Source organism: Hemibagrus wyckioides, linkage group LG27 (genome assembly GCF_019097595.1).
Source record: "Hemibagrus wyckioides isolate EC202008001 linkage group LG27, SWU_Hwy_1.0, whole genome shotgun sequence".
Taxonomy (NCBI): domain Eukaryota; kingdom Metazoa; phylum Chordata; class Actinopteri; order Siluriformes; family Bagridae; genus Hemibagrus; species Hemibagrus wyckioides.
In genome coordinates, this window is record NC_080736.1 from 14,726,370 (window position 1) to 14,740,242 (window position 13,873).

At 38.6% G+C, this 13,873-nt stretch overlaps 1 protein-coding gene across 2 annotated transcripts; it reads right to left on the reverse strand.

Moving 5' to 3' along the window:
• Positions 1-124: 124 nt before the first annotated feature.
• Positions 125-13,861, reverse strand: pir (pirin). Of its 2 annotated transcripts, XM_058381599.1 has the most exons (9): positions 13,203-13,859; positions 13,001-13,093; positions 7,829-7,909; positions 6,638-6,844; positions 5,338-5,422; positions 2,864-2,908; positions 1,498-1,580; positions 1,308-1,374; positions 125-354 (listed from the first exon to the last, which is right to left on the reverse strand). In XM_058381599.1, exons 1-9 carry the CDS (start codon positions 13,296-13,298, stop codon positions 236-238), a joined length of 876 nt encoding a protein of 291 aa, XP_058237582.1. In that variant the 5' UTR covers positions 13,299-13,859; the 3' UTR covers positions 125-235. The 2 variants fall into 2 exon arrangements, with proteins under 2 accessions (XP_058237582.1, XP_058237584.1); XM_058381601.1 differs by lacking the exon at positions 2,864-2,908 and having other exon boundaries at positions 13,203-13,861.
• Between the last annotated feature and the right edge of the window lie 12 nt (positions 13,862-13,873).

Genomic DNA, 13,873 nt, shown 5'->3' on the forward strand with positions numbered 1-13,873 from the left:
AGCGATTTGTTTCTACACAGCCAGTGCAGACTCCAAACCTTCATTCTAAACACTTACATTTCTAAACTGTTATCTGTAATCTTACAATTATATGAAAAATAATCAGCCCTCATTTTTCAAAAAAAAAAAAATCACCAAAGTAAATAAATGCAGCTTATAATGTATTATATTTGAAGCTAATAGTTAAAAGTGCTTTTGATGTGTAAAAATTCAACACATTTCTGTACATAAATGTTTACATCAGACCACGTATTTTTGACTGCCAGTCTTTTGCTCTCTCAAATCCGTTTGTGCATGATCGGTAGTCTGCAATGGCTTGCTCTATCTCCTCGTCAGAGCTCATGACGAATGGACCTATAATGGAGAAGCACAGACACAAGATATGAGATATTACACATCTGTCTGTTAACAGGGCCAACAACAGCACGCTGGATTTGAATTATAACAACGACTCAGGATAAGCAGTATTAACTTAAAAATGTTTATATTTCTTCTCATTGAACCATACAGGAGCCAAGGCTTTTTAGGGAACATGGAGTATTTGTGAACATAACTGTTAATCCTTTGTGAACTATTACACACCTATAATTACTGTTGATTTACCTTTATTCTTTTAAGACCTCAGTTTTCTACATTTCTGAAAGACTTAACGTCTCTGTAGTGACCTTGTCATCCTTTAATTATTCATGACTCCATTCTGATGCAAATGTTTTTGTGGTCTTACTGCTTGTTTGTGTCAATTCTATATCCGTGTACGTGTTGTCTGTGTGACTGAGCGAGCTACTGGAAAGCCAGAGGTGAATTCCTTTTGTGTTAAGGAATACACAGCAATTAAAAACTGATTCCGATTTTAGCTTTAATTTGATCATTTTTGTGAAGATCTAATTATGGGTTTTGCAGAACATGAACTAAAAATGTATTGACACACAATATAATTCCATATAATCAGCTATATGGTTCACTTAATATAGATGTATTGTAAATACCCTCACATCCTTCTAAACCCTGCTGTTTATCCCAGGTAGAAGAACATTTCACAATTTAAAATCAGGGTTACCACGCCGAGGATTATGAAACCCTGTGTCGAAGCAACTGTACCATCGCTATGACAACGTTAACCCCGCATTGTGATGCCAAATGTGCAGTGTAAAACATTGAAACAATGTAGTGTTAGAACATTACAGCTAGATGCTTAGCAACAGCCTCACATCACGTGAAAACCAGGACGTAGCAACACTGAACAAAAACGATTCATTCGATTCTATGATTTGGCTTATAAGGTTAATGCTTTAACTGAAGGACAGTACCATGCTGCACCACTGGTTCCTTGATAGGTTCTCCAGCGATCAGCACAAAGTGTGCGTCCTCAGCGGCCTGGCAACAACATGAAAACGACAAAGAAATATAAACGGATCAGTTTAAAAAAAAAACCCACATGTTATTCCATTATGATTTGAACTACAGTGTAGACAAAATGACATATTATTGTATTTGTACCTTGTTTTCCACTCTGATACAATCCCCATCCTCAAAAACCACAGTGTGGTGAGGTTCAACTTTCTTCTGATCGTCTTCTGGCCCTAATAAACGGAAGAATAACACTGAAAACGTGGGTTTAAACAAACGATCGTGTATTACATAACTCGTCGACAATAACTGGCACAGATGACCAGCAGTTCCTTGGGAAACGAGTCTTCCGCGAAAAACACGGTGAATTAGAAGTCTGTCTGGTCTGGAAAATTAGTTTGCCCTGTCCTCTCTTTGATTCATGCCTTTGTTCATTTTTTAGATGCTGAACGATTATGCTGGATGCCTTTATCGAACACAGCTGCTCGACTTGTTTGCGCTGAATGGGAATGTGGTGGTTTCTTGTAACAACTTCAATGTCAAAGCAGCTTTCATTTTTTCCCCCCCTAGTTCAAATCATCTGCTAACAATTATGTCAATTATACAGTCAACAATGTATACTCGAAGGACCAGACATTTAATCTTTTTTATTTTATCAGTGGAAGATGACCTAAGAGATTTGCTCAGATTTGTTAAATGTGATTTGTGAAATGTGATATTTGTTATCAGATAACATTTAACTGGAAGACCTCCTGCGCTTGTCAGTGATCCCAGCAGAATGTTTTCATACGCAAGAACAAAATCTTTTTTTTTTTTTAAACTAGAGCTGATATAAGAAGCATAAACACATCCTGGCTATAGTCAAAACCGAGCTCAGAATACATCTAAACAAGATTCATCTCAGTGGCGAAAATAATAACACTTTCATTCGGAGTTTCAGTTGAGGTTTACACTTTTCATCTCTATGGACTTCAGCAGTTGTACAGAAACCAGTACAGCCAGCTCTCTGATTAAAGCCTGAGCATGAGAGCATTAGAATAAAATAGTTATTTTAAGTCTGCAAAAAATAAGAAATATATATTCATTGTGCAATTTACAAATGTGATACAAATTCTGGCCCCAGCTCAAGAGACCTGTTGTTTTTACAAAAGCCTCCACAAACTCGCCAGGTTGGAAAATTCATCAACTAATGACCGAAAATCCGCCTGCAACCTGGAAATCATCAGAACCAACTCAATAAATCAACACTTCAAACAGCGCTATAGTAACTGTTCCTCAGGCCAGGGGTGTGTGCTGTTGCCGTTGGAGTGAGATCACAGAGGCAACCTCATGGGTCCGAGTCGTGTCCAAGACCGGGAGAGAAAGTGGAAATCGAGATGAACTCAAAACTCGCAGGGAAGACGAGAAGACCCTGATACCGGAATTAAGGGAGGAAAAAAAAAGCATAGACTGTATATTAAGGATTTTTACACAAAAGCTTTCTTGTGTCTGCACGCGAAAGGAAGTTTGTACTTACCAGCATGCACAACTCCCGAGATCGTGTAGATAAATGCGGTCCAGCCTAGTCAGCAGAACAGAATACACTCTCAGTAGATTTCATGCATTATATGAATGATACTAATAGAAAAAAAAGGGATCGTGTGTGTGAATAAGGTATTGACATGCCTGTAGCTCACTCTGATAAATTACTGAAGGATACGTGTGCATGTGAGGGAGTTATTCATTTGCCACAAAGAGACACATAACTTTTTCAAGGACATTCGGTTGTGCTCATTAATGTGCAGTAGAATCCTTGGCAGCGCATTCGGCAGCATTTTTTTCCCCTGGGAGCTTCCCGGTTTAAGTACATAGGTGTGGGCTTATCGTGACATGAATACTTATAAATTATATTATGAAAACATATGCTTGGAAGCTGTAAAATAGTTCTACATCATTTCCAGCTCTGTGTCTATTTTCTGTGGAATTATCCTGTAGGCTGTAGGTGTTTGGATAATAAGAAAAGTGAAAGCATTGCTTGTAAGTAAGAGTTACGTTAACATGCCCGGAGCTTGCTCTGATAAATAAGTGAAAGTCTTCTGGGATCTTTCTCTAAAGACCAGGGGGCGATTATTTCTGGCATGCTCTTGCAAATTTCTATAAAGTTCTTCTGAGGTCTCCTTATGCAGATCAGCCAAATGTCCCTCAGAAGGTCTAAGCAATCCTATCCAGGTGGACACACTGACAAACACAAGCACACACACAATCAAGTAGGTAAACCCACCTGTCATTCACATTCATACACACATATACTCACTGGCCATTTTATTAGGAACAGCAATTTTCCATTTAGCTATTCATGTGGCAGCTATAAAATGCATAAAATTATGCAGGTCAAGAGTTCCAGAAACCATTCACATCAAACAGAATGAGGAGTACGTATGATCTCTGTGACTTGAACCTTTGCATGATTGTTAGCATGGGTGTCGCTAGGCCATTTTACATTTCTACTCAGCCCCCCTAAAAATTCTGCGATTCTCCATAAACTGTACACAACTGGTGATCTCCTCAGTCCCCTTTAAATTTCATATGAAAACGGTGGCAGACTTCGGCTCTTCCCCATCTTTCAGCGCGCTCTTCAATCCGCAGACCGCGGCGTCACAGAGCGAGGATCAGAGGACAAGTGTGTGTGTGTGTGTGTGTATGAAAGACTATCAGAAAGACTATTTGGCTTATTCAGTACTCAAATGTTATACACATCTATGCAATACAGTGGAATACTGCAAAACGTTTACCATCTTACCGTGTTAGTCAAACCTTTATTTTATTTTATTTATTTATTTATTACTATTATACCCTCATTGTGGGCTGAGCCCCCCTTAAATGAAAATCCTAGAATCATCCCTGGTTGTTGGAGGCAGACAGGCTCCTGGCACACACAACAGACTAGACTTTACACAGAATGATGCGAGAGTGTTGTGGGTGTCAACACCTTGTTAATAAGAGAGGTCTATAGGAGAATGGCTAGAGTGGTTTGAGCTAACAGGAAGGATAGAGTTAATTCAAATAATCATTCTTTATCTCAGCATGTACAAAACATCAAACCTTGAGATGGATGGGTTCCAACAGTAGTAGTCAAGTACACTGGGTTCCAAAAACAGGAATCTGTGGCTATCGTGAGCACGCTCTCAGCCAAACTGGACAGTTCAAGAACCGTAGTTTCATTACGTCTGTTCCTCTTCTTAGATAACAGGAGTCTTATGTTTGATCATCTAAATCTCTGAGCCGCATGATATTTTGCATTGTGTTCCTGCCACATGATTGGCTGAATAGCTACCTGCATTAACATGCCAGTGTTCCTAATAAATTGGACAGCACATGTTCATGTTTTTGCGTTTGTGTTTCAGGGACCTGTGCATGAATCATTTCCCAAACTTTCATGAACACTCCCTTTAGGACGAGCTTCAGGATGGAGCGTGAGCACGCTGGAACTTCCAGAGAATAGAAACGAAACCACAACATAAGACGACCGCTCATTTCCCCTACAGCTGTTTTTCTCTAAATGTAGTTGTCGTGCAGAACAGTAGTTTTTGGGAAGAAGGTCCTTCCAGAGTTTTCGGGAGTAAGCGTGCTCGGCTGACCCGAAGACTGGAAAACAATGGCATCTGAGTCATAACTAAGAACTGCACTATGAACCAATGTGACGTTTTTGAGGAAACACTTTTGACAGCGCTCGCAACACTGGACAGATGTTTATGTGGCTTATTCACAGAGAAAGTTAAAGTGTACTAGGCATGTTGGATGCCGGGGTTTATGTGGTTACGATGATCGTTATACACGAGAGTGAGTAAGGCTTTAAGGCGTGTTCAGAGCCTCCTCATGTCTACATTTTCATCCCATTGCTCTGAATCTGTGAATAAGGAACAGCTGGACGCATGGAATTAGCACAGGGGCATGATGGGTATATTAGGCCACAATTCACTGAATTCTATCAATACAGACACCGAATCTTACCCAAAGATATCGGCTGCACGTGTTTTGCACCCTCGCTGAGGCGGAAGTCGAGATAGATCGTTGGAGTTCTGGTGTAGATTTTTGACTAAGAAAAAGAAAACAATAAGATGTTATTCAACAATACTAAAATTCTAAATAAACCATATCTAACCATATCAGTCTCCAAGATCTATATAACAAACTTTTTTTATCATTCTGAGCTCATATGTGAACTTTTTCCATAATCATTTTTTTCCAGAAACGGCATCAATGAAAGTAACCCAAGATCTGAAATTTCATTCCAGTTTCTATTCTTTTTTTTTTTCAACCAGCATCGCCTAATTATACTTCAATATGTTCCTAATTTATCGTGGTCTAGATTTATTCCTAAATCTCTGTATTTAGTATTTTTCTGCTATATTTTGTTATATTTTATATTTTGTTATTTGATATATTTTTTGTTATATTTTTGTACACTAATTTTGGTATTTTAGTATTTTTCTGCTATATTTTGTTATATTGTTATATTCTGCTATAGTTGGTAATATTTTATATTTTTGTTATTTGATATATTCTTTCGTTATATTTTGTACCCTAATTTGGGTATTTTAGTATTTTTGTTATATTCCTTCCTATTTTATCTATTACCTGTGTTTGTGGATACTGCTAGAAACTGTGAATTTCCCTTTGGGATGAATAAAGTATCTATCTATCTATCTATCTATCTAGTTTTCCATTTATTTTAAGATAAAATAATTTTAGACATATTATGAAAATTTTCACATACAGTTAGATATTCTTTACAGTTTTTATTTTTATCATGTTCTAGTTATAATAAGAATAAAAATAATAATATTATTACATGACACTATATTACATACAATGCAATACAAATTCTTTTCATCGTCTCCCAGACTGAAGATTTGAAACTTTTTTCTTAAAAGATTTGATAAGACTAACAGTGAGTGTCTGGTTTCAGGCAACACTTGACTGCTTGACTGACCTAATTTAGTTTGAGTCCTGGGTCACTTCCATTGTTTCTGCCTTGGGGGACCCAGACGCAGCCACAATTTACATTTACAACATAAAAACCCTCTTTCCACCCCCCTTAAGTCTGTTCCTAATTTCCTGCTTTTGTTTTAAAAAAAGGAAAGGGCTGGCTGATCCTTACTCCTACGGTTTCTAGCTAAACTTAAGGGTTCTGAGTGTACTGTAAATGAGACATTGTTCAGACAGTGATGTTTATCCTGACCCCACATTAGGTCTAGTAAGTAGTCACACGATTCAAGGGCCATTATGATTTTTTTTTCTTTATCCTCACCTTCACCCCGAGTGCTTCTCCGGAAATGACGCTGACAGTCACGCCGTCTTTGCTAGGCTTGGGAATCTGTTTGCTCTTCAGTTCCTGGTACTGAGGCTCCACCATTTTATCTGCTTTGCGCAGGTTCACCCAAAGCTGAAGACCCTGAATAGGTTCGTCTGATACAGGCATCTCTGCGTGAACAACACCTCGTCCTGCAGTCATCCACTGTTGCCACACACACACGCAATGATTTATCTTTCCGGTTTATTCATGAATTGGTTTAAGATAAAATTTATTTAATTTAGTTTGACAAGGTCCCAAAAAAACAAGCCTTTTGATATGGTATACCACAAAGCTCTGTACTGCAGCCAGTTCTATTCTGTTTAATGCTAGAGTCAAGCTTCATAGTGAGTGATATTTGTTTGATGATCACTCACTGTTGAGCAACAAAAAAATTGTACTGAAAGGAAAAAAAAAAACAGTGGATGTTTATGTTAATTCAGTGGCTTATAATAAGCCTGTGACCTAAAGCACTACGAACACAGCCAATATAACACACCAAAGTGCTATTACTCTTAAAGTTATTTCCAATAAAAGGCTGTCTGCTCTGACCTTTTTTGTTTCTACGAAGCAGAGAATGTAATCTTCACGCCAAACGAAGTGCGGGAAACTCTATTCGTTATAAAATGAACCGCTACATTTTTTTACAAGCAGAGCTTAACACTCCCTTTGGGGGTCTGCTTGTCTGATTCTCTCTCATGTTTTCACTATGGAAAATTTCCATCCGTGCTTTCAGACCTAAAGCTTTATTTCGTGGTTTGAGTTATGAATTGAAACGCTGTCAGCAGCTTTTAGAACACCGGTCATACGGTCGGCGTGAGTGCTGCTGCTAAGCTGATGAATTAGTACAGTAGAAAGAAAAAAAAACGCTCTGTGGGCTACAGATACATCACAAGTTTATTTCCTCACTGACCCCAGAAACAGAAAGACATCTTTACAACACTGGAATTATGGGACGTGCCTCACAGGGTCTGATCTCTGTGTGCGTGTCAGTGGCTTCACTGACAATATGTTGTAGAAATCACTGTTTTATTAATATACAAGGGAATTTATTTCAATTTTACACACTAGAACTGTCATGATTAAACTGTGCTTCAGATCCATTGATGACTGTATAGATCTTAAATCAGGGCCCAGTGTGTGGTCTACCTGAAGATCCCCGGGCTCCAGTTTTCCAGTATGTCCACAAAAATCTTCATGAGCTGATGCACCGCTTAAAACGTATGTTACCTGTGGAGAAAACGAGGACAGGCTTTTATTACAGCACGTACATACTGTGTGACGTATAACTATAACCGAGCTTTGGAAGAAAGGGCCTTGAGCGATAAATACTAGAAGTGTTTAGGATACCAAGAAACCATTAAACCCTGTTAAATAAGTAAATAATATAGATATAAAATATAAAACAGCTTGTGTCTCAGGAGGAAATCAGTAAAACGTGTTGGAGGCAGGGACAAAGGTCAAGGTTTCTTCCCCTGGATGCCTGCTGGCCCGAAAGGATCAGCCTGTGATCTCTGAACACAGCTGTGAGTTAGTCTTCATGTGTCTGCTCGGCTCGTGAAAAAACACACCTGTTCTGCTGAGGCATCATGGGAACTTTGCCAAAGCACTGGCTTATTGCATCTCAAAGCCTTAAGCTTGTCCTCCTGAAATAATTTATGTAAAGCCCTACACTCTCATTTACAAAGCTAAAACTATGCAAAAGACCGTTAAAGTTTGCTTTTTCCAAATATCCTGCAGAATTTGGAACAAACATTATCAAAGTTTTTTATTTAAAATCACAAATTTTAAGGAAGCAGCAATCGTAAGGATCCAAGCACGCTGTATTGTTGTAGGTCGCTAAGCTGCCACTAAACACCAGTAGGTGCCAAAACTTCTTGCATCTTTCAATTTTTTCTCTTGATTTTATGTCCAGCAACAAGACTAGATTCCACTTAACTAAAACTAAGTTCTATTCGGATCATGTGAGCCGACCAACACGACAAGCAAGATCTACTCAACACAAACCTGAGCATCTGGGCCTTATTAACTGTAAGAAAGTTAATTATAGCTCCTTTTCTATTTGTAATAAAAGTGATTTATTATTTAGTAAGTTCTTCTTATGATATATAGAACCTGTTAGGCCGGTACAAAGTGTCACTTTGAGCTCTTTCTCTCCTCATACTTCTACAAGCTCCTTGGAATGTGACAGTTTTCTGTTTGCATTAAGATTAGTTTTTAACATTCGGAGATGATACCGTTCGTCCCTGAAATTAATATTCCCTGACATGCTGACAGAATCTGTTCAGGTTTGAAGGAACATGACAAAGAGATCAAGGCGTTTGATTTGACCTCTAAATTCCCCAGATCTGTATCAGATCAAGTGTCTGTGGGATGTGCTGGACTAACGAGTCTGATCTATGGAGACTCCACCTCAAAACTTGCAGGACCTAAAGGACCTGCAGGTGCCAGATGCCACAGCACACCATCAGAGTTCTTGTGGAGTCTATGCCATGACGGTTCAGAGCTGTTTCGATGGCACACTGAGGACCTACAAAATATCAGGCAGGTGCTTTTATTTTAATATTACGGCTAATCAGTGTATAATGAAGAAACTTGATTAAACCATTTTCCTTTCTCTTAGTGGTTTACTGAGTATCTGGTACATTATCTTTAATGGATATTTAAATACTAGAATTAGACAGTAGGAGCATCCCAATGAGAACAATTAAAACTGCTAAGAAGATCCTAGCAGACAGAGAGAAAAAAACAAAAACCGGAATTTCACTCAAGAAATGTTAAAACAGTTCTGTGTATAAGCTTTCATTATACAGTTATTACAAAATAAAAATAATAACAGCATGCCCACTCTGCAGTCAGATGATGCACATGATTCCTGTTTGGTGTGAGTGCAACCGTTAAATATTGGCACCCATCATACCCGCCATATTCTATAATAATTACAGCACAAGCCATAATATTTAAACATCTGAACAGATGGATGGCTTGCTCTGCTGGAAGCATGTCTACAGAACTCAGTCTCACCAGAAACCGTCCATAAATACATAAAGGCATAAAACGTCTGATGAACCTGAAATACAAAAGAACGTCCCATTGCTACATTCCTTTCACTGCATCAGATTTAAAAGACAGATGCCTTATGAAGCCAGGCCCAGCGTCCCTCACAGTGCATGAGGAGGATGTGTGATTTAAGACTCTTCAGGTGGTCTAACAAACTCCCTCTGGCTGTCTGAACAGCTGAGTCACCTAAAGATCTACCGCTTCACCAAGCACTTGAGCTTTAATTGATTTTGAAACCCCTCATTTTGTGTATTTGTCTTGTCACGCTGTACTAACCCCCAGCAGGGTTTTAGCCTGTGACCTAGCAAACTAGCATGAGGATGTGTTTTGATAGTGACTACAAAGCACTTAGGTAAATCACTTTGGATGAGAGCACCTGCTAAATGCTGTTCATGTAAATGTAAAAAAAAGAAAAAAGAAAAGAAAAGAGAACAAGGGAGAATAGAAATAACAGGGGGTTATAAAAAGCTTTGGAGAATTGGACACTTTGTTAGGGCAAGAAAAGGAAAAAAGAATGATTCATCTTTTTGGGGACAGTGCGTCATACATCATAGGTTTTATTGGTTATACCCTGCCGCTGCTGGTTTAAAAAAGATGAAATTGTGTGCAAATCATTTTGGCAAGTGATGGATGCTGCTGCTGTTACACCTGTAGCAGTTACCATGCTGTTATCATGTCCGCTGTGGAGAAAATGAAGAGTAGCAATGGTCTTTGGTCATACCTGATGGACAGGATGAGAGCTGACAAACTCAATATAGCAAAAAATTATACTTTTACACCTATAAATTGCACCAGATTGTAGGTGTGCCTGAGAAAGTGGCCATTAAGGGTGTTTTCACATGCAGAAAGTTAAGTTAAGTTGCCTTTATTTGTCACATATACAGTTTTATGAAAAAGTTTGGGTACCCCTCTATGGCTTTATAATAATGTGCTCTTTCTCTACAAAAAAATTGTAGTGATATACCATTATTTTTTTATAGAAGGCTGGATAATGTGATGTTTTTCAGACAGAAATTCTCAGTGTAGCAGTACTGTGTTGTGTAAAATAAAATTAAAAGTGAAAAATAGGCTGTGCAAAAGTCTGGCCACCCTCTCATTGGTGTGGATTTGAATACATGTAGTCACTTAATACTTAATACTAATTAATTGCAATAGAAAGGAAAAAAGAAACAGGTGAAACCAATCATGAAAAAAGATATTTAAGGTAGCTGATTGGTAGTTGTGCTTTTCCTTCATCTCTATGGAAAGGTAGGAACATGGGAACCTCAAAGGAACTCTCTAATGACCTAAAAACTAGGATAATTTATCAACATAAATTAGGAGAAGAATACAAAAAGTTGTCACAAAGGTTTAAAGTCTCTGTTTCCACAGTTAGAAATATAGTTAGGAAATGAAAGGCCACAGGAACAGTCCTTGTGAAAGAAAGATGTGGCAGACCAAGAAAGATATCTGAAAGGCAAAGTCGAAGAATGGTTAGAATGGTCACGGTCAAACCACAAACCACCTCCAAAAAGCTCCAAGAACATCTTGCTGCTGACAATGTCATTGTACATCGTTCTACAGTCCAGCGAACTTTGCACAAGGAACAGCTCAATGGAAGGGTGATGCGGAAAAAGCCTTTTCTGCGTACTGCTAACAAGCAGAGTCGTTTAAGGTATGCAAAGGCTCAGACACAGATACAATTTTCTAGAATGGCCATCCCAGTCCCCAGACTTGAACATCATCGAAAACCTATGGACTGATTTGAAACGGGCTGTCCACGCTCGCCAGCCATCAAACCTGACTGAACTGGAGAAATTTTGCAAAGAAGAATGGTCCAAAATACCTGCAGGCAGAATTCAAGGACTTATCACTGGCTATAAGACGCATCTGTTATTTCAGCAAAAGGTGGCTCTACTAAATATTGACGTCATTATTTCATTGGGGTGCCCAAATTTTTTGCACCTGTCTGTTTTTGTTATGATTTACATTGCATTGTATCTGTTGATTAAATAAATGTTATTTCAGAACTGAAATGTTGCTGTTTCCATAAGCTATACATTATATCCAAATGAAGTTGCTACTTCGAAAACCCAGCAGATTATAAATTGAAATTATGATCATTTTCAGGGGTGCCCAAACTTTTGCATAAAACTGTACATTATTGCACAGTGAAATTCTTTCTTCGCATATCCTATCCTTGGAGGGTTGGTGTCAGAGCACTGGGTCAGCCATGATGTAGTGCCCCTGGAGAAGAGGGGGGTTGAGAGCCTTGCTTAACTGCCCAACAGTGGCACCTTCGTGGTGCTGGGGCTTTAACCCCAATCTTCCAATCAACAACCCAGAGCCTTAACCACTTGAGCTACCACCACCAAGGGAACTTGTGCAATTGCCTCAGTGCTTCTGGTGTTTATAATACAACTAGGAGATTTTTAGCATTGATGAGATATTACACACTGATTACTGTTTCTGTCACTCAAACAGTACCAACATTACTGCATCCTAAAAACATAAGATCTGTGCCATAACTGCTAATGCACTATTTTGGCTCATTGGCACTATTAGCTTACCTTATTGTGAAATAACACGATCTCACAGAAAGACATTTTAGTTGTCTTTCTGTTAAAAGAAAAGTGAATCTCTGAAGTGTGAGGCGCACAACAACAAAAAAAGTTGAGTCATGGATCTGACACCACTCGGAAACGTGAAAACACCCTATTAAACACGTTGTATAAGAGCGCCCTCTGGTGGCAAAACAAAGACGCGCACTCGGTGTCGATGCTGAGTCACAGTGAGAAATTAAAACTCCACCTTTTGGTTGACAAGAACGACAAGAAAACAAACGCTAACATGAAATTTTAAAACGTTTTGCCAAACGTTATATTGATATTTGTTGTGGCTTTTGAATGATTTCAATTAATGAATCTTTTATTCATTGAATATAAATGAATTCATTATTCATAGATCTTGTAATACTGTGATATGATACACTGAAATGTATGCCATTGTATTGTCTGACATTTGTTTGGCTTGATTTATAGTTAGATGTCTTCTGAATGTGTGAATGATGCTTTAAAATGTAAAAATATAAATAAACACTGATTATGGGACCTTTTGCCTGAGCCCTACCTTCCCTGTACACACCTGCACCTGCACCTGGAGGACGCGAGGCATTAACAAGACTATTTCTTTATAATGCAGGTGATTAAAATAAAGGAAAAGTTTTTAACAGATGGTAATGGTAAATAAATCGATCAGTGATGGACAGAAAATGAGTGTTACCGTCTCAAAGCCACGGTGAGGATGATCAGGAAAACCCGCAGGCTTCCTCACGCAGAACTCATCCAACATGAGAAACGGATCCAGGTTTCTTAGCTAAAAAAAAAAAAAAAAGAGCACACACAAATCATTTCCGTTTCATACACTAAATATCATCATGGTTATAAATGATGACATATTTTACAGAAGTCTGAATAAAACCTACTTCTTTGCGTCCGATGCTTCTGCGAACTCTTGCTCCGACTCCCTCTGACTGCTCGACACTTAAAACCATTTTACTCACTTTTCTTGGTTTCGTCATGTTTAATTCGTTTTCTTTCTGAAATTAGTTCAGCAACTGTGTATCCAGAACAGCTAACGCAATGCTACAATGTCTGTGCTTATCAGCTGTAATGGCAGGAATATTTCAAGCGCTCCACCGGTGGAACCTGTTGGTACTCGATTCTTTGATTACAGTATGATGAAATGAGATTCGACTCTTAATGATTCAGAGTCGATTCCACACCGTGATGTTGATTCAGTTCAAGTTCGCGTGTAGATGAATGGAGAATGTGTGTCTGGGAAACGTTTCTCTGCGCATTAATGCAAGAATTGTGTACAACTTACAAAACTTCTGTAGTCTTAAAGCTATATAACTGAACGAGCTATGGTAATAACCAGAGTTGGCGCTACAATGTATAACTTTTTTTAAATGGCAGGAATAACTCCTTTTTTTGGTCCGTTTTTGGATTTAATTCGTGCGGAATCGACTTTAGTCGGTTAGTTCCGGAAACCTGACAGCACAATCGAAATCAACTCCAAAATCTCTCATATCTAACAGCCAGCCATATTGTTTACATTCCGCAGGGCCGTCTCTGTTTTTGCACATGCGCACAC